General features: G+C 34.5%; 1 protein-coding gene across 1 annotated transcript; it reads right to left on the minus strand.

The window, feature by feature from the left end:
- Nucleotides 1-1964: 1964 nt before the first annotated feature.
- Nucleotides 1965-14717, minus strand: LOC128230785 (uncharacterized). The gene is made up of 4 exons (XM_052943225.1): nt 14297-14717; nt 6138-6587; nt 5567-5675; nt 1965-4895 (listed from the first exon to the last, which is right to left on the minus strand). The coding sequence occupies exons 1-4, from the start codon at nt 14553-14555 to the stop codon at nt 4571-4573; spliced, it is 1143 nt and encodes a 380-aa protein (XP_052799185.1). The 5' UTR covers nt 14556-14717; the 3' UTR covers nt 1965-4570.
- Between the last annotated feature and the right edge of the window lie 7814 nt (nt 14718-22531).

Genomic DNA, 22531 nt, shown 5'->3' on the forward strand with positions numbered 1-22531 from the left:
GCATTTGGTCGATATTGTCACGGCTTTCAGTCAATAGTGTCACTGCTTTCGGTCGATAGTACCACGGCTTATCGTCGATGAGTCGCGGCTTTCGGTCAATAGTGTTTCGTCTTACGGTCGATAGTGAAACGGCTTTCGGTCAATAGTGTTTCGTCTTACGGTCGATAGTGAAACGGCTTTCGGTCAGTAGTGTTTCGTCTTACGGTCGATAGTGAAACGGCTTTCGGTCAATAGTGTTTCGTCTTACGGTCGATAGTGAAACGGCTTTCGGTCAGTAGTGTTTCGTCTTACGGTCGATAGTGAAACGGCTTTCGGTCAATAGTGTTTCGTCTTACGGTCGATAGTGAAACGGCTTTCGGTCAATAGTGTTTAATCTTACGGTCGATAGTGAAACGGCGTTCGGTCAATAGTGTTTCGTCTTACGGTCGATAGTGAAACGGCTTTCGGTCAATAGTGTTTAATCTTACGGTCGATAGTGAAACGGCTTTCGGTCAAAAGTACCACGGCTTCCCTCGATGTGTCACGGCTTTCAGTCGATAGGGTCACGGAATTAAGACGAGTTTTTTTAAACAAGATTATTTTGAAACAAGAACACCGTGCAACAAACTTAAAACTAATTAGAATACTAATTTAAAACAAACATGATTAAAAACCTTCGATTGTTACTTTGATTTTCCCTAAAACGTGGGATCTTTAAACTATTATATTTGTTATAAGCGAGTAACGGATATGAGATATGGTTTGTTAATGGGGTAGCATTCTCACCTCGATCGTGTCACAGGTCTGAAGAATATCGATATGGAACGGCTGAAATCTCGCGACTGTCATTTCGTTCATGAGCTATACACTTTGAAGGTACAGCTACGAAACTTGGTACACAATACCACCCTGTTTGGAATACGCGACTGTCGTTTTGTTCATGAGCTAGATACGCTGTGTAGGTATATATATGATACTTGGTACGCCTACCACCTTGATAGAGAAAAGTGCATGACGTAATGATCATGACCTACATCCTTCTCCCTCATAGTTGCTTCAATATGCTCTTTCATATAAGATTTACATTTTTTGAGCGATCTTCTCACGCAGTTAAAGATGCACTCTTACTACCAAATAAGATTACCACAATTAATACAATTGTTTAAATATGCCAGAAAGGATGAATAAATGACGAAAATTTAATTTGAAAGAAAGGTGCAGAACACGGTATTCCTACCTTATGAGACTATAGTTCATCACTGTAAATCATTTAGCATTCACCAATCATTTATTATTTTTGGGTTTTCTGGAATTAAATACACTGTTATAATCTAATTATCAGTAATAGATGTTTTCCAAAACTGCATTTTTAGTAAGTGGTTAAAGATAATATACTCAAAATGTTTGTTTGTTAAATATGTGTATCTATTGATTTTGAATAAGAGTGTCACTTTAAAGGGACTGTCTCACAGATTGGCACCAAAAAAGTGTTTTTTTGTTGAGAATTTGTGTCGGAGCCCGTGTTCAAACCTGCGTCGCCAAAATTGAAGCCTGGCGTCTTCCCTTCTGAGCTATCAAGGCTTACACAATTAGAGTGACACAATTAAGCTATAAACCTACCTTGGTAATATCACGTGATAACGCCGGCTAACCAATCACGCATAAGGAATGAATTCTTCCCGGTAGACATACCCATTAACTTTTTTTAATGGAAAAATACGAAATAACTGCTATGTGGTACTTCAATAATTAAGTTTTAATGCATTGTACACATCGATGCCAAGTTTATGACATTTTTCGACAAAAATTGTTTTCGCTATTTATTCATCTGTGAGACAGTCCCTTTAAGAGATATCAGTCTGACACTGGCACATACCATATACTACCATCATGTGCAGACATAAGAGGAACGTGCCATTACTTTAACAATAAAATGGGACGTACTGCAGATTGTGGATTTAACTAATCCTACTGTACGGTTGTTTCTCTTTGGATGTGTCAAATCTGACAATCCGTTTATTTTGCTCATAACACATCAATTTTATACATATTGTACAAAATACAAATCGATACAAAACAAGAAAAACATTATATAAACATTTCAAAATATTATTGTATTTTGATTTTCGGTATCTTATGTTAGATTATTTTTTTATCATTTATAACCAATATAGACAAAATTATATTCGTGTTGGTCTATGTTATAGCCTACAACATTATAATGCATCTTTTTAAACAATATTCTCACTAATTGAGAGGTATTATCAATGCCTACAAGTAGCTACACCAACAAAGTTAGGAATGTTATTACTTTAATATTAAAAGGTAAACAATTGTGTTTGCATGCCCTGAATGGGACTCACTCATGGTTTGAAAAATGCACTTTTAACAAAATAACATTACGAAATAATGTGAGGCAAATCATTCTAAGTATTAAAACTGGTATACTGAAAGCTGGAACCCTTCAACAAATGCTGATTTTTGCTCAAATATTGTCTTTGAAGACCATAATTTAAAAAAAAAATCGTTGGCAACGCGATTCGCCAAAACGTTTTTGCATGAATGGTTGATCACATTATCACGTGATGTTACCAAAGTATCCGATAAAGGTTAAAATATCAATCTTATGTATAAGTCTTTATGATTGTGTTTTTAAGGCTTCGGTTTTTCTTAAAAATTTTTTTAACTGTGTAGGTTTGCTTCCCACTAAAACCAAAATATTTTTATACTCTAATTGTATACAGTCGAACCCCGTTGGGTCGAACTCCCGGCGAAAATACCTCGAGCCTCCGAAAATTCGAGCCAACCGGGATTGTTAACCTTAAGTATAAAGAAATCGGTCCTCTACATCTAGTTCGAGCCAACCGGGATTGTTAACCTTAAGTATAAAGAAATCGGTCCTCTATATCTAGTTCGAGCCAACGAGGAATTCAAGCCAAGCGAGTTCGAGCCAACGAGGAATTCAAGCCAAGCGAGTTCGAGCCAACGAGGAATTCAAGCCAAGCGAGTTCGAGCCAACGTGGTTCGACTGCATTTTCTGCAATTTTGGTATCCAACAGTAAAATAATTATAAAATAAGTGTTTTCAGACGCAAATTCGTTTTGGTCCAAAACATGAGCGAGTATCTTTAAGCCAATGATAATTACTTTTTTCAATAATGATAAAACATTATTTTGAATTATGTTCTATGCCTGGAACAATACATTTAATTGGGGGATCAGGCGACGTGTGGACGTTTCCATCGCTCCTGTGATAGGCCTAGTTATATCATGAATGTTACAATTTCTTCCTTATATCAAGTATTAGGTTAAGAAGATAACATTGTAATTTAACCAATCCAAGTTCAAATTGGGTTGTTTACAATACTTTGTACATATATGGTGACCTCGTGTGAAATGTATCATGTGGAGATATTCACATTACTATTTAAAATAAATAAAGGGTTATGAAAAATGAATTATATTTAAAAAAAGAAGTTATGAATAAAGCACAAATTTCCTTCTTATGAGGCACATTATTTTGCAAAAAGAACTTTTACCTCAGCAGTTCTTTTTTCTCGCTGACGAAGTCACACAATCATATAAATATATATTAGTAATCAATATATATATATATATATACGAGATTTAAGATAAGCTTATTTTACTAAATAAAGTATTGCTGTAAGATCAATCAATATTATGAAAAGAAATTGGTACATCTAAAACAAACATTTTTTTCCAAGATTGTTACGTTCAGAATGTAGTGTTGAAGAGTTGAATTTCAAACAAATCTCACACTTTTTACCGAAATCTCAACTCTTCTTTGATATCTTAAAATATAACTTAACCAAGAAGACATCGTACATATATACTAATAAAGTACAATTAGATATCAATAGGTAATAGTTAAAAGTTAATAGTACGTACTTATAGATATAAATGGTTTTAAACAGCCTTTAACATTTTAGTGGTCTACATACGATTGTGTAAACAAACAACGAAGTGGGCCAGCCACTGTTATTATCTACCGGTTCACCTGATTAAAATTTATAACGACTGACTGCTGATTTACTGATATTAATGTGTTGGCAAATTGAAGTATACTACCTTCTCAATGGAAAATAAATATTGACCACTAAGGTCTATTACAATAGATAAATCCTAATTAGTTATACAGTTCAAAAGGTCAACGTACAGGCTCACTCGACCGTTGTTTAACACTTTGTAACAATCTAGATAGACGCACATGTTCTTACACATTGTTTGGTTATGTGTGTTCTAATTTCTAATGATACCAGTAAGCATCGCTTATGCAACACAAGAAAAGAGTATATATACAAAATGAGATCAAAGAAGTTCAGATGTAATCGAACATGTTCAAGCATGCAGTTGAAATTCCAAAATACTTGCACCTGTATTTTTATGTGTCTGTCACAACATGCCACAAATAAAAAAGATAGAGTCACGACTGAGCGTGCTACTGAATTTTAATGTTGGTTCACATAGTTGATGGTAAGGTTAATGTCTTTGCTTGAATATGTGTACACACTTACAACGGCAAGGTTCATGTCTTTGTTGCGATAAGTATACAGGTTTTATAATTTTAAGATTCAGCATGAACAAGAGAATGTTTTCTTCTGCTTTTGAGCCTCAATTCCAAGTATGACTTTATTTGGATGCTGAGCCACATCACTGCTATTTTCTTTGTCTTTAGTAAGCGTTTCAATGATAACATCTGCAAGTTTTTCAAACACTTCTGTCACACTTATTCCTTCTTCTGAGCTTACTTCCATATAAGGTAATTCGACGCTTTCCGCATATTTCTGCGCGCGCTCATAAGTCACTTCCCGTTCTTCCTGTGGCACGTGACTTTTGGTTCCCACCAGAATAGTACAGATGTCAGGTTGGGTCGAGTATTCCCTCAGATCATGTATCCTGAAGAATCATTATAAAAATAAAGCATTATGTATTTAAACTCAGTGTTAGGTTCATCAATTGGGCGTCACAAACAAATAGGCTTGACCTACTCCTATATCTCTTTTATGTTGCATCCGACCCTATTTGTTGTACTTGCCAGAGAACAATTGTTTGCAGATCGTGTTTTTTTCCTTGAAGACTACAGTTTTGATAGCGTCGTGGGAAACGCCTAATTGTATCCAGGTCAAATCACAGCGATTTCAGTGTGAAACTGATATAAGACATAACTTTACTGAAAAACAATTAAAACATATATCGACCTATCTATCCTATAGTTTTGACCGTGAAATCGGTTTTTTTATTTCTTTATACGCTAAATGGTGTAAAATTTCCAAAATATCTATGAAGCTGCTATCGTGTCTATCAATATTTATAATAACCACCAATTAGCCATAAAGATTGATTTGCGAGACGCATTTAATGTTAATTGTAAAAATAGAAATGTTTATCGCTCGCCTTAAATGTTAACTAAATGATACCGTAACAGTTTCTTACTACAAATACATCCCAGGGGGTTACCTATATGTTAAGTTTGAAATTCATTTATTTCATTTTATGAGAGCAAACCGAAATCTCTTTGATAACATTCACTTTAATGTTATTAACATAGACACGTTTTAGATACTTACCAATATGGAACATTGTTAAATGTAGTTTCTTTGGTGACATCGAAGAGCACGAGACACCCGTGCGCTCCCCTGTAGTATGAGGCAGTTAAACTGCGGAACTTCTCTTGACCTGAAAAGATGCACACAAATGACCGGTCTTAAAATCATAATAATCGAATCGGCACTATTATCCGAGTAACTTCTTGAAGATGTTTGTCTAAACATTCATCTTTATCTTTTCACATTACTCTCTATATTGTGGATATTCCACGCATGGACGCTTGGAAACGTTACAAGCAGGACAAGTACAAAGCAAGACAAGGGGGTTTACTCCGGGTACTCCGGTTTCCCTCACATCACAAGACCTTACTCTCGCGTTAATTCATGCCAACGACAGTGATTGATATAACTTGTTTCACAATCGTTGTTTAATATTTTATGTTAAGCTTATAATTTGTTTATTTGATATCCAAGTTTCCAACAGACTGTATTTGCTTCTTATTCCCTTTACGGTAATATTCTAAGCAGTTATAAAGTGTTTATATTGTTAATTATATTTTTGGAAACACCAGAGTATATTCATATAACCTACCAGCAGTATCATATAACCTAAGAAGTACCGACAGATTCCTGACATTCAAAACTCTGTTAACACACTCAACAGTTCTTTTTTCGCGTTCTATGATTCGTCTCTCAGATTTAGGTTTCTTGTAAATAGAACTGTAGTCATTGGCCAGTCGCGTTTTTCCAACACCTACATCACCCAGCAGAACCACTTTCAGATAATAGTCGGCTTGAGCTTCTTGTATTGCTTCTTGTTTCTTATACGTTTCATTGCGGTGGTTAAAGTAATGCTTTTCTTTTAATTCCGTGGGGTGGACAACGCTGCCTCGAACAAACTTCATAGTTCCGTTGCCCTTTCTTAAAAGAACCATTTCGACAGAATAAGAGTTGCTATCTAAACATGTTCCCGGAATGTCCAAACATTTGTAAAGGAAGACGTAATGCTGAATTGACTCAAACATAGGATATATAAGCCGTTATCTCAAGTATGGTTTTCACATTTGTGAATAAGATGACCACAACCTTGATGACGTGTTAAATCCCCATGTTTCAAGTGGTCAAACTTTAAGGTTCAGATAGTGGATATGATAAGGTCATTAACTCTGATTATCGATTGCAACCTGGTCTGATTATAAGTATCTTCCATTGCGGATCGTGTTAGATAGGTTCATCCGAACGTATAGTGTTTGCGAAAACGAAGCTTACAAAGTTTCTGCAGAACACCCTGTGCGATGGCTGAGTTGTACTTAACTAACACGAGCGGCTATGGTAGATGTTTTTTTCTCCCACCTTAATGAAACAAAATAAAATTAAAATGTATTTTTTCTCTTGAACTCTTTTGTGCGTAGTGAAAATAATTTGCGTATAGATATGTAATAGTTTGTGATTGTCATAGATATGCGTGCAGTGATACAAATATGAAAATAGTCAAATCGTTCTTTAAGGAAAGTGCAGCATTATTTATAATGCAGCGTGAAAACCTTTTTGTTGCCATTGGAAGCGAGAAATTATTTCTGTGGATTGCCACCAGACAAGGTTTCCATGGCCCTAAGGCAAGATTTTCCAGCATGTCCAATATTTGGATCAACTTATCCGGGGTGGGAGAAAAAAGTTTGTTTGATAACGATCATTGAGCGGACATTTGGTCAAAGCCATTGTAAACAATATATATATTTCAGTTTGCATATGCCAACTTTGTGATGCGAATCTTTTACACTAACATTTGTAAGTTACTTTATAATTGTCTTGTGTTTAAGTGTTTCAAGAACTAATGAAATGTTTACAAATACAATAACTCTTTGCGTTTTTCTATATGTGACTTGACACCGGTTTGTTAAATTAAGATTTATATCAAGATACACATGTTAAATGATTTAGGGTGTACTTAAAACGAGCGATGATATCTTTCCAATAGTGGGTCGTTTTACAGCCATTTATTCTATACATAAATTCAAGGTCGCATTCAACGTTTATGAATTTTCATGTTAAACATGTACGAGTATTAGATATAACATATTTTTTATTAAGAATAAGCATAATACAGTACATCTTCATACTTCCTACAATAGTTTAAAAACATATCCCATTTAGGGTTTAAACTAATACATATGATAAAGGCGTGTGTTTTTGGTTTATATGCTTTTAATGACAATGTCAATGGCTGTATATATTAGACTCGATAAATGAACAGCGATCAACATAATCAGTTATTTCATAGATATTTATGAATTACTTACCACCTGTGTCAGAGATTTTTAAATTAATTGAAGTTTTTCGCCTGCTGATCAGCATGTTGGCGGACAAGGAACAATAGGTTTTCTGCAGAGCCCTGCTCGTCTTCTTCATACCTAACGTTCGTGCTAGAAGAGTGGTTTTACCCACGTTTACGTCTCCGATTATAATAACGTTTGCCCATAACACAGGGTGTTTCGTGTCTTCTGTACATGACGTACACGCTATTTCCCCTTTACCCATGATTAAATTCACATTTGGAGTTGCAATACTTTTAAATATTTTAGTTCCAACTTAGATGTTAAATCAGTGTTTAAATCTCTGAATGTTATCCAAATGAGGTTCTGTCTAAATGTTTACACCTTAAACTGATGTACCTAAGCTATACTCCATGTTTATAAAAACTAAATCCGGTAGTTATTTTAGTTCTTTTATACAATCATGAATAACTTCCTTCATGTGCTGATTAAATCCAAACAGTTGGGTGTTTTAAGTCAAAACAAATATTTCTCACAATATTAAGCAATTTATTTCCGTAGTTTTAAATATGTGTCACGTCGACTTCGGATATATTTACGACTGATAACACTTTCCATTTTTACACACAGGTCATATTGATAAATTCGATTACTTTCGTACGTAATCATATGACTGTTTATAGATATTCAGATAACGAGGGTGATTTATGTTACAAAAATGCATTATATTGTTTAAGTCAGACCTTAAACAGGATCAACAAACATCAACACCGGTCTTCCCAGTATACTCGTGTTCTGGTAATCCCACAATACGTTCCTGTAATCCCATAATTTATATATAAATCTTCTGATGCTGGTAAAGTAGGTCTATGGTATTGTCTTTTAGTGTCGCTTCGGTCCTTGACTTGTGTCTCTCTCTACAAAGGGTTTATTTTCTAGTGTTTAGTCCAATGGGTTTGTCCCAGTAGTCTGTATTGTATTATTGACTGGCGACGGCATATTTTTTTTATTATTTATGATTGTGGTACTCGTAAGAAATATATAATGAATTTAGCACTGCCAATAACGTTATCAAAGCACCGGGCAAATGAGCGTATGGTTAAAGGCCTAGTTTAAGCCTTCTGTAAGTGACCCCCCTCCCCCCCACCCCAAATAAATAAATAAAAAAAATAACCGTGTATTAGTACACAAACTCTGTTAATTTATCTTAATCTTATTGCCTTATTGGCTCATCAGATCTCCAATCTGAGTATCCTGCTGTGCAGTTTCCGATGCTTTGTAATAAAAATGGACCCTAAATGGCCCTGGGCCAATAAACCAATACACAGGAAATTGGCCCCTACTGGGACACCAGTGCGGTTAGCAGGAGATGCACAGCAGGGGATTATCATGCCAAACATTCCTTAAAGACATTGTATTGCAACGTTCTGATTTGATATTGACAATTTAAAGTCGTTTTATAGCAGAACAGATGAAATACATCATCTCCGTAGCTTTAGATAGACAAATAATGAAGAAATACATTGTATGACACATGTTATACATGATATGACATGAAATACATAACTATGCATATATTCAAATCAGGTGAACATGAACACAATTTCTATAATTGTAAATCAATATTTTAAGTTTTTCTTTCAATACTCCGGCGCTTGTTTGCCAATTAAAGGTATTTGCTTGTTTATTTCAGATGTTTAACAGTTCGATCACAGGGATTGGATACGAATTCAACGTTACCAAACATAACGTTACGTTCGCATACAATTTGGCGCTGCTTTTTTAAATAACTACAAAAATGGCATTTGAAATCCTTTTTAGGCATTTAAAAAAAGAGGAATTGTTTGTTTCAGTGTAAGATCGCAATATATTTCCCCTCAAGAACACCAAAAGTAAATATTTCACTCGTGCCTATGCAACTCGTGAAATATAGCTTTTGTTGCTCACTCGGTTAAATATACTACGATCTTACACTAAACAAACAATTTTCCTCTATGTATTTCATTAGAATTCCATACGAGTATCAAAATAAGCGATAAGATCACATTGTTTGCCACCTGTCCTGTGACGTAAATCCCACCATAGCTCAACTTTATCAAACTCTCAAGATATTTAATCTAGAATAAAATGTTATAAATAAGTTTAACATGATGTTGCTTATATCAAATAAATAGATATAGGCCAAAGGTTTAAAAGGGCGTAATGTGACTATTGTGTTAAGATAAACCAAGGTCGATACTCCTATATATATATATGTTTATCCTGTCAAAATCTCATATCTCAAGTGTTTGCGAAACAATAATAACATGGCCTTGTAACTAATTACAGGACATCATGTGTTCTATTAAATCTTATTTTACATACCCTCAACAGTGATTGATAATAACATTTTTCCTATGACGGAGAAGTCATCGAATGCGTCATAAATAACATGATTAAGCATGAAAACAAATGAAAATCGATATCTGACTAATTTTCGATGATTTTCACGGGTATTCCCACTTTCTGTATGGCGTTCTATAAAGGGTCTCAATGTTCAAAAAAGTACGTTGCTTCCATCATTTCTGGATTCAACTTTAAAGTTATGTACGGTGCTCCCATCATTTATGGATACAACTTTAAAGTTATGTACGGTTTAGGGATGCAACTATAAAGTTTTGTACGGTTCGCTCATCATTTATGTATGCAACTATAAAGTTCTGTACGGTTCGCTCATCATTTATGGATGCTTCTATAAAGATATGTACGGTGCTCTCATCATTTATGGATGCAATTATTAAGTTATGTACGGTGCGCCCATCATTTAGGGATGCTACTATATAGTTATGTAAGGTTCGCCCATCATTTATGGATGCATCTTTAAAGTTATGTACGGTGCTCCCATCATTCATGGATGCAATTTTAAAGTTATGTACAGTGCTCCCATCATTTATGGATGCAATTTTAAAGTTATGTACGGTTTAGGGATGCAACTATAAATTTTTGTACGGTTCGCTCATCATTTATGGATGCAACTAATAAGTTATGTACGGTGCGCCCATCATTTATGAATGCAACTATAAAGTTATGTAAGGTTCGCTCATCATTTATGGATGCAACTAATAAGTTATGTACGGTGCGCCCATCATTTATGAATGCAACTATAAAGTTTTGTACGGTTCGCTCATCATTTATGGATGCAACTAATAAGTTATGTACGGTGCGCCCATCATTTATGAATGCAACTATAAAGTTATATACGGTGTTCCCACCATTTACGGTTGCAATTTTAACTTTATTTACGGTGCGTCCATCATTTATGGATGCAACTTTAACGGTGCCCTCTTAATATATGGTTGACAAGATGAATGTGGTAAGCCAATAATTTATAGATGTAACCATAACTAATCGTTGATTCTGTATATATTGTATGTATACATGTACGCATCTATAATAATATTTAGAAAATAAGGGTGCATCGTTTGTATCCACACGTATTACTAAATATTTCAAAACATTTTCTAATAATGATGTTGTAAGAAAATGAGCTTTGAATTTGCAGTTTTATTTATGGCAATGCCAAAGTATCAAACTGAGGTTCTTGATCTAACGATATCATAAATTACGGGGTTATTAAGTGACCAGCTAGGGGATAAAAAGGGACAAGGTAAACCAAATCAGGTGAGAGCAAAGCTCGAACCAGAACATTGTTTCTTCAGCGCATTCTCCAGATCAAGACGACAGCTCTATGTAAAAATGGTTAATTAATTATTCATCTGAATCGGAAAAAATGTCATTTTGGTATGATATTAACATTAGTGACCAAATTTGGAAATGTATGGGATCATCGCGTGACCTGTCCTGGACCTGGACCAATGGGGTTGCGTCATTTCATGTTAGAGCGTGATAGTGTGTCGTACGTTTTTTGTATATATAACGACCTCACGATGAACTGCCACACCATTTCGACATATAAATGATATGCATTGGCCATAAAGGAGCACACTTAAGATTATACTTGATCGATACAAACTGTAATTACAAAGCGTGAAATTGTTTAACTCAATTGACATAAATGCTCAAAGCAAGAAAGCATCGGATTTGTGTATAGATTAAAAATGATTACACTGTATTTGATTTTGGCACCTTATTAAACTCTTGTGAATTTGTGGCGACGTGGCTATTAATCTTCGAGCCATTCGTAAAATCTAAAAAAAATTAAGAATTACGTCAATACTTTGTTAAGATTCCACTTTACACTGGGAATGGAAAATAAGTTATTGTTGTTTTAAACATAGGCATGAGTTTTTTTGTTTGTTTTTTTTTAAAGCTGGAACGAGCCAATATTTGCGAAAATCCATTGAAATCTGTAAAATAAGACTGCTGACAAAAATTAGATCGCAGATTTTTATATTTCAGTTCAAAAATAGATGTTTTATTAATTTTTCTTAAACCGTGTAACGGTTTAGGCCATAAAACATTAATTTTCGAGTGGAAATATAAAAATATACGATCAAATATTTTGTCAGCAATCTTTTATCATTGGTTTGCAGATATTTACCCAAACATTTGCTCTTTCCAAGCCAAAAATAAAAGAAGTTGTAAAAATGGTAAATCTGTGAGAGTGCAGCTTTAAGGGACTGCATACCAGATGATGCAAATACAATAAAATAGAAGAATCGTCAAAAACAATCGTGTACAAAAAAATTGAAATCGTTGTGATCACCAAAATGAATCTGACGTACTGATGTATCCCATCGCTTACGACACATGCATCTTTCGCAGTTTTTGCACATTTTTTCCAATTCGAAATTTACTTGGGCTGTCTATCACGTATATCCAACTAAGTTTAAAAATAGCGTTGGTATTACTCTGTTCTTATAAACAGATATGATTTAAACTGGGAAACCATTATATCACGGTGCGTATCCATATCGGTACCCTCTTTGCGAAATCTACTGAAACGGTACCCTTTTTGCACATGCACCGGTCATTCTCTGCTGAAATATTACTTGGCATATTACTTAACTGGATACAGTGCTTAGAGGGTATCCGTGCTTTAAAAAACAATGAGAGAGAGGTTACATGTGATATAAAAAATCAATAGCAAAGAGGTTTCTCGTGCCGCTGCGAAACCGAAAGTAGGGTGTTTTTACGAATTTTACATATTATATATTTGACGAATTATTGCCATTTGTATGAATATGATATATAAATGAATACATGTAATATGTATGGTGTGTACATAATCAAACCAGTGGTTCATTTAAGCCCGCAGAACATGCAGAGGCGGTGTGCGAGGCAAGGCATATCGGTATTGTGTAGCTTATTGTGGAGTTGCAGTAATTGAAAAATGGGCACATTACACAAAAAGACATAGCTATTACATTCTAGTGTTCCGTGGTATACTTCTTTTGCACATGACATACCTCCTTTCATCAGTAGAATGAACATTAACTGGATTGTTGTCCATCGCCGATTTGTTTTCAGCAGAGAATGACCGGTGCATGTGCAAAAAGGGTATCGTTTCAATAGATTTCGCAAAGAGGGTACCGATATGGATACGCACCGTATATATACTGTGTTTAAATGAGTCAGCAGCATAATTGTTGCGTTTATTCTTTTTAATATGTAAAATGATTATTATCGAGCCCCAAGCCGCACCCACCCCCGCCCTCATAAAGCGCGTATTGATAATTCTAGGCTTGTTTTTAAGAAACACTGTAGTTCCCAAAATTTGAAACATCTGATGTCCAGTCCCTTTAACACACAAATATCAACATACTATGAGAGCCTATTTCTCCCATATTATCGCCACAAGAATAAGACCACTCGTTGACCAGATGTTACTATACACAAGCAAAGTTGTATTAATGAAATCTTACTGAAATGGTTCTAGTAATAGTTTTTTGTTAACAAAGTCTTGACAAGTAACAAATTGTTGAGATATATAGAGCTGCAGTGTCTTTTTCATGAAATGTGGATGATTAAAGTCATTACATTTTGATAGTTAATCGCCAAATTTTAACTAGTGCATGGGGTTGTTTACTTTAACCGAAAGTGAAAGTCGAATGGTGTGAGGGTTTTGGGCTGTTTTTTCTCAAAAAGCCGTTTATGTTTAATTGTACGCTTTTTATCGGGACTGTATTAGTAATTCCATAGACTGGGGTAGATTTACATACATGAAACAGAAAGTAAAAATAATTGTGGTCGCCTGCGAAGTAGCGGGGCAAAAATACACCAAATGGCGGGGCGTAAATACCGGGCGATTTTGGTTAACCACATAACGAATTGTTGCATTTTCGCCCCGCTATTTGGCGTATAAATTCGTTTGTTCCTAAAATATAATGAATAAAAAAATGTAGATTTCGTCAATTGAACTACAATTGAAAATATACTTCTATTTGACATTTCCTGGGTAAAAAGTTTTATAACAAATATAACATAAATAGCTACGTAAATAATACTTATTCAATAATATATAGATCAAAGTACATACCACCTGAGTCAACCGCCTTTATCATGATGTTACGCTTTCCCCTGCTCATCTCTATGTCAACCGTTACATAAGGTCGCAACGGTTGCGAATGGCGACGTCCCCTGAAGTTGCCTAGGTTTTGACGTCGGAACGCTTGCAAAACAGCCGTCTTTCCAACGTTATGGTCACCAAGCAGCAGGAGACGTAAAATATGGTCATAACGCGACGCAGTGTTCCGTTTTTGAATGCCGTCTGTGTCCTTTGGTTGTTGATCGACCATTATGTAATCGTTACATTTGGTTATAGATGATCATTAGATTTATCCGGGTTTACTCAATTATTGTGTTTTACACAAAAAGTACATTTATTTATATCAAAAACACAGTTTTGTATAAGAAACATCAACTTCACGTTCTTTAGGAAAGTTGTAGACTGATTTAGCAGTCCACGTCCCTAGCTGTATGTTCGGTTAAAATTTAGAAACCTGTATTCTGAGCACTCTTATGATCTAAAGAAAGCCTGACTGCGCATACTTATAAGCATCATAATGATATTATATTATAAGCCTCAAGTATAAGGTAAATATGATCTAGATTCTGGACCTGACTTCATGCGTAATATTTCATGATAGGTTTATCTTTAACAACTTGAAGGTTTTGGTCTAAGGTTATTATAATGTTTTATCATACAAAAACAGCACATGGGTGAAAAACATCACGTTTCATACCCCTGTTTAAAATTTATTTCCTGAAATAATTCGACTTAAGGTATCTGACTTAATTTTATCAAGCAAATAGCCTTGATGTTAAATTTAAATTAATTATGGTATCATTGGAGAGGTTCTTACTGATAACTAATCTACTTCATAAGATAAATGAGAGACAAAGTTAAGGCAGTTTGTATTTTCATCCTTTATTTCAACTGAAATCGAAAGTGAAATGACTGATTTTTAATCTACAGTGTTTGTATACCACGTGATAAATTACGTCATTAATGCTACGCCGGAAGGCAACATTTTGCTTAAAATGAAGACTTAAAACAAAGATAACTTTTCTTTAACTACACCATTTTAAATGAAACAAAGGGCAGTCTATGCCGCTTAAGGAACCCCGCCTTCGTTTTATTACTGGAGTTTGATAAGATGATTAGTTTCATCAAACTCTTCGACAAACCTGTTTCAAAATAATGCTTTGACAGTGCTCAGTCAGACGGCTGTTTTGTGAAAAGGTTTGTCGAAGTGTTTTAAGAAACTAAACTCTCAATCAAACTCTGTTAAAAGTCCGAAGGCGGGGCTCTGTAAGCGGCGTAGACTGTGCTATGTTTCATTTAAAATGATGATTAGAATAAATAGTAATGTTATCTTTGTTTAAAGTCTTTATTCGAAGCAAAACTTTGTCCTCCGAGGTAGCATTTATGACGCAATTTATCACGTGATATACACACACTGATATATTACGGTCAAAACAACGTGTTTCTAATATTTTTATCGATATACTATTAAAAAGTCTTACTCTACACATTAAACCCTTTCATGTGATAACAAACTTACATGGGGTCACCAAGCAAAAACATTTCATATTATTGTACATCAGATGCTATAGAATACAACCAATGAAATTGCAGATAGGTAATTATTAATTTATAGACTTAATCATTAAGAATTTCAACTTTCGCGGGTGTTTTAAGGTCCGCCCACTGCCACTCATCCGATACACTCTCCCTCAGCCCCTGCGTCAGATTTTGCGTTGACAATGTATCAGCTTATAAAGTGTTATTCTTAGTTAGTTATTTGACCTGAAGAAAAATCTTAATGATTAGGAAAGGGCTAGTTTGCTACGCTCACTTCGCCTATTCTTAACCACGAAGAATTTACGTCATATCGTCTAACTACTTCTTTTTTTTTCTTTTCTTTTTCTTTCTTTTTTTCTTTTTTTTTGGCGTCTAACTGTTACTAAATACAAAAATACTGAGCACTTCTTCTGGTCCTAAACGAAGTTTTAATCTCTCTTTAAACATTTAAGTTAAAGGGACTGTATTGACTCCTTGATGATGACCTTGTTATTAATACTCGACTTTTTACCATGACTCTGATTACTGATGGTCATTTTGCTGCATAAAATATATAAGAAATGTTTTTGCATAACTCAGCGTTTACTGCTATACATGTATTATTCTTTGTATTAATGGTTCAATATATAAAATAACATGTTTTACATAAACATTAGGTAATATTAGGTAATGCTTAGAGGGAAAATGTGATGACAATACAAAATATTAAAACAGAAAAAATAAAGTTCCAATGTTTAAAAGACTAAAACACATATTTCAACATCTAATCCAAGTATACTTTCTTAACATAAATTACAAAAAGCTGGCGGAAAATAATAAAAAAGAAAAAGGAGACTAATAAAGCGCATATTACTAACTTCAAGTGTGTTGTTTTTTTTCCTTTTAAGATGTCCCATATTAGTTTGACAAATTGGCGTATAAACTTTTCATTTATGAATGCAATTTCCTTGTCGATTTTGTATCATAAAACATGTCAAATGAATTCCCACGTGGTTAAGCATGTACTATTTAAAACTATTTGGGCCATTTAGTCAACAAACATATCATACATTCGATTTTTCGAAGCATTGCCTAGGTCATTATGAGACATTTACAACCGAACCTCGTTGGCTCGAGCTCGTTTGGCTCGAATTCCTCGTTGGCTCGAACTAGATGTAAAGGACCGATTTCTTTAAACTAAAGGTAAACAATCCCGCTTGGCTCGAATTTTGTCGAGGCTCGAGGTATTTTCGCCAGTCCCTGAGAGTTCGAGCCAAACGGGGTCGACTGTATTGAAACAAATTGAATTGAACTATTACATGGTTTATCTAAATTTACAGGTTAAACTCATAAGTTCAATAACTGACTCTCGCTAAGGATACAGTTGCTTACGCTCTAATTTTACCAAATATTTTCAGCATAACGTGTTTAAAGTGACACTCTTCTTCAAAATCAATACATACACATGTATAACAAACATAAATTTTGACTGATAAACCTTAAACTACTTACTAAATAATGCATTTATGGAAAATATTAATTTTCTGATAACAAGATTGTAACAGTGAATTTAATAGCAAAAATCGCAAAAATATTAAATGATTGGTGAATGCTTAAAGATTTACTGTGGTCTACTTTAGTCTCATAAGGTAGAAATACCGTGTGCTCATTTCTTTCAAATTTAATTCGGTATCCATCATAAGAACCATTGTTAAAGACATTTATACATCCTTTTTGGAATATTTAAACAATATTATTAATTGTGATAAATCTTATTTGGGAGTTAGAGTGCATCTTTAAGTAATTTATTTCATTTGCTTCCTTATATATCATAAAAAGGTGTTTGATCATGGTAATCTTAAAAATAACTTCCTTTAACTGATTAAAGTACCTTATTTACTTCGGTCAAATGACTTGCAGGTTCTTTATAAATTATCTATATAACATAACGCTGTAAATCATATTTTAAATAACTTCCAGTAACCTAAATATTTAACCACCTCATTATATTTATGGCAGAAACCAATACCACGGGTGAGTAACAAACATCGGTCACATGAATCCAAATGTATGTGGTTTACTCACTGTTTATGCATTTCATCAATCCTTATTTTGTATGAATATTATGCATTTCTGTAGTTCAAATGTTATTTACTTTGTTTAATATGTTCTGCAATAAATACTGGTTGAACCAAAAACAAACAGAGAGATCAGAAATCACGTCGATCCGGGTATATTTTCGATTGATTTTTTTCGATATTCCCAAGAGTCTGTAACAGATAAAAGCGCCAGAAAGAATGCAATGTTTTGTTTTCCATCAATGAGATGGTCACCATGCCGCATACAAAGGGTGTGTGGTTTCTGAGAACACTTTAAAAGAAATATTTTTCTGTGATGCAAACTAACGCAGCCAATGTTAAAATGCAACGGATTAAGTTAATAAGTCATCCAAATCTTAATTTTATGCCTTTCGATTGTTCAATTTTGTTTGTTATGTGCTGTAGGAATATTTTGTTCAAAAATATACTTTTGGACGATTTTCAATTTAGAAACGCCAAAAGGCATTTTCCTTGATGCAAACGTACGTAGTCATATTAAAATAATGATCGCACGTTGGCAATTCCAATTGTCCTCAAGGCTAAATTTGTGTGTAAATGTCTATAAACCGGTGCTATAAGACTGCTGATAAAAGATCAGATCGTAATTTTAATATTTACTCTCGAAATTGACGTTTTATGCCTATTAAGCTTACGCTAAAAGAAAAATAGAAATTCTCGGCAATTTTCTTAACAATTGAGATCTGTTCTATTGTGTGTTTTCCTGTTTGACTGATTGGAAAACACTGATTCCAAAACCAGATGATTTGGAGACAAAAAGATGAAAAAGTTGTCAAATCGGTCAATCTGTGAGAGTGCAGCTTTAAGTGCGGATTAAATGTTTTTTTGGAAATTCTTATCTTCTATTTATATTGATTATTATTAAACATTGTCCACCAATCCACTGGAATCTATTTTTAATTGAATTCCATTTATTTATGTGGTTTATTTAAAGATAAATAAATAAAGTAATAACGAAAAATCGAATTAAAAATCGTTATGGTCAACATTAAAGCTGCACTCACACAGATTGACCGTTTTGACATTTTTTATTTGTTTTTGTCTCAGAACGAGCCAATTTACGCGCCATATAAGACTGTTGACAAAAAATAGATCTCAGATTTGATTACTTAAGTTCAAAAATTGATGTTTTACGCATTTTCCCTTAACCGTTAGTAACGCATTTTGCCATTAAACATTAATTTTCGAACGGAAATAAGAATATATGCGACCTGATCTTTTGTCAGCAGTCTTGAATTACTGTGTGCAGATATTTACACAAAAATATGGCTCATTCAAACACAAAAAAATAGGAAAAACGTGTCAAAACTGTAAATCTGTGAGAGTGAAGCTTAAAGGGATGTCATAATATTTACGAGTAGTGAAAAACAGCTTTTCTATTTTCATTTTAAAGGAACCATACGTTTGATACACATAGATCGAGAACTCCAAAGCACGGGACTGTTTCGATGATTAGAAAGGTGTTACAGAAGCGGACCCATGGTGTTGTGGCGGACCCGTGGACTAGTACTAACAAACTTGACTGTCAATCTAGGGGTCTCACATTTGATTCCCCGCCGCACCACTAAACAAATACTAATCGTCTTCCGGGAGGGACGTTAAATGGGGTCCAGTGTGACAGTGCTATACATTGGTGCACGTTAAAAAACCAGGGTAGCTTTAACCAGGGTTTTATTCCGTGTGTGCAATATGCTCCGAAAAAACCCGACTGACACTCTTATCGGAGCACTCGCCGAATGGACAAGGCCCGAGCGCGAGTATAAATAAGCTTACACACCACCACCATTGGTGTGACCGTCTCCGTGGCCTAGTGGTTAAGGCGTCCGCCTACGGAGTGGGATTTCGTGGGTTCGATCACGGGCCGCGTCATACCGAAAGACGTTGAAAGTTGGTACAAGTAGCTCCCTTGCATGGCGCTCGGCATTTAAAGGGTAGTGCTTGGAAAAGTGGTGTAGTTAGTACTGGTTCAACCCAGGAAATGTGTATCCCGTGTATCGATGCTTTACACCGAGCACGTTAAAGAACCAAGAGGTCTCTTCACAAAGAGCTAGGACATCGCACCCGGATCTTTGTATCTCACTGTGTTTCTTCAGGTCTTCCAATGTCTGGATTTGACTGCTAATTGCTGTCACTTATATCTCATGTCACTTATGGCATTTAAAGACAAATTAAATCGTGATGGCGTCACGACGGGGTCAAGCCATACTGCAGCCAATGGGCGCGGGCAGACCTTGTTAAACTCAAATAAACAAAAACAACAACCATTGGTGTGTGCTGGGAGCGAGCCGGAGACGGAACGATTAAGATGTTTGTTACAGATCGTGTGGTGATAGACGTTTGATTTAGACATTCATTAAACATACTAATAAAATTATTAAAATAACCTTTCATTTGAAAATTTTTAGTTTGCAAGATATTATATGCTATAATATTCATCATTCATATAATGTGAAGTTAATATTATGATGATATAATTATACAATGATAATGTGGTCATTAAAATGCCATATTTTCGACAATGTATTTTTATCACTATTACCCTATTAATGACCGATCAAATTAATGTATAAGTGTCCTTTTACAAATATAAAAGCAACATCATGATTTAAATTTTTGTTCATTTATTCAATAATTGTTTATCAAATAATACGAAAAATGAAATAATTATTTCCTTATATGTTCGTATAATGCGTGTATAGTTCCATAAATGTGGACTCAATATCAAAATTGGAATTACAGAGTGCATCTGAAAAAGGTAATTCACTTTAATTAGTGAAATAATGGAAAATAATCAAATGCATACTTTAATTCGTTTTTATTAGCTTTCATTATTAAAGATTCATAAACATAGATTCTTCGGATGTGAAATAAAGTGTGTCCGGTCTTTCTAGATATTAACGGTTTTTTTTTTTGGTTTTTTTTGTGAAATTGGTTTGAAGTCGTATGCGTGTTTTTTTCTCCCACCCAAGATCCTTTTATCATGCTGGAAATCATATCTTTCCCTGGGACAAAGAAAAAATGGTACCAGTGTGTAAAAGATAAATTTCAATACATTTTTACTATGTTATAGTTAGATGACATGCAGTAACCTTTTAATGATCAAGAGTGGGCGGAGTGAGCGTAACGAACGAGCCCTTCTTAATCATTTGAATATTACTTCAGATCATCTAACTGTCTTAGAATACTACCTCATTTGTTGACAAATTGTCAACGCAAAAATTGACGCAGGAAGTATGTTTCGGATGAGTGGCAGTAGGTGGACCTTTTAACAATTCGCGAGAGTTGAACTTCTTAATGGTTCAGTCTAGCACTTAATGATTGCCAATCTGCAGTTCCATTTGCTGCGAAAGTAGGTTGCATTCTTAATTTTGCGCAAGAAATGGCAAACTATGGGATCTATGACATTCTGTCATAATTTCATAAGAACTTAAATATTTCTGCTAGTGGCAGTTATACATTCAATAAAATGATTGAAAATTAAAGCAATCACAGAGTATCAAAAAACAACTCAAATTAGTAATCAATCAACGTAACAAATAATTAATAAAGACTTCTTTGTAACGTTCGGTCCGATTCACATTCATTGCACTGGTTTGCTTTCTCGCTACTGTGGCCGTCCATAATAAATTATGGGCCTTCAGTTCAATCTTCTCTTTCATCCAAAATCCACACATGTCGTACATGTCACTTGTTATGCCCTCTGCTATTCGCCTATGTATATTCAGGTCCGTCTATGTGGCGAACTCCTGCTTGCATGTCGGGCACACGTATTGGTTCACAGATCCATGTGTGGTGCACCTATATAGATACATATATGCCATTAACAAGTATATGTATTTGACTTTGTAATACTAATATTAATAATTTATAAAAATATGTTAACGTATACTGATCCTGCCTTATCTTGAAACTGGTAAATAGTTGCTGGAAATAGCAGAGATGATAAAGTGTGTTGATTAAGAAAAAAACTTATATATATAATTATGTCGCGTCATGTATCCTTAGTGTAGAACTGTTTCTAACACTATGTGAGTGTTCCTAAACCGTAATGGCGGCGCTCACCTGCCATGTACTATCAATTACCTTGACTTTTTGAGAACATCTCCAAAAACGCGGAAAACAAATGGCATTTTTGAAAGAAAAGAAGTATTTTTAAAATTAAAATTTAATGTTAATCTACCTTAAGGGGTATAAATGGATTTTTCAACATGCGTTTGAGCTTTTAGTTTGACTACTTATGTTTTTCATTAAGGAAAATACCGTTTGCCATATTGAAAATCTTCAAAAAGTATGATTTTTCACATATGACATCGAACAAAATATTCCTACAGCACATCAGAAAAAAAATTGAACAACCGAAAGGCATATTTAAATTTGTAAAAAAATGGAAGACTTATTAATTCAATCCGTTACATTTAAATGTTCGCTGCGTGCGTATGCATTCACAGGACAATATTTGTTTCGATGTTTTCTCAGAAACCATGCACGTGTGTAAGGGGGCAAACACACCGATCGAAAGACCAAAATAATGCATTCTTTTTTGCACTATGTCTCTTTACCATACGTTTGAGTACAGTGGAAAAAAACAATC

Source organism: Mya arenaria, chromosome 4 (assembly GCF_026914265.1).
Source record: "Mya arenaria isolate MELC-2E11 chromosome 4, ASM2691426v1".
NCBI lineage: Eukaryota > Metazoa > Mollusca > Bivalvia > Myida > Myidae > Mya > Mya arenaria.

What these genes read in the sequence shown, in the direction of transcription:
- LOC128230785 (XM_052943225.1), bottom strand. Translation starts at nt 14,555, where the DNA reads ATGGTCGATCAACAACCAAAGGACACAGACGGCATTCAAAAACGGAAC. An exon ending in TAGGTTATATGATACTGCTG is followed by an intron (nt 5,676 to 6,137) that starts GTAGGTTATATG and finishes GCATCTTTTCAG; the next exon opens with GTCAAGAGAAGTTCCGCAGT. An exon ending in TTTAACAATGTTCCATATTG is followed by an intron (nt 4,896 to 5,566) that starts GTAAGTATCTAA and finishes ATGATTCTTCAG; the next exon opens with GATACATGATCTGAGGGAAT.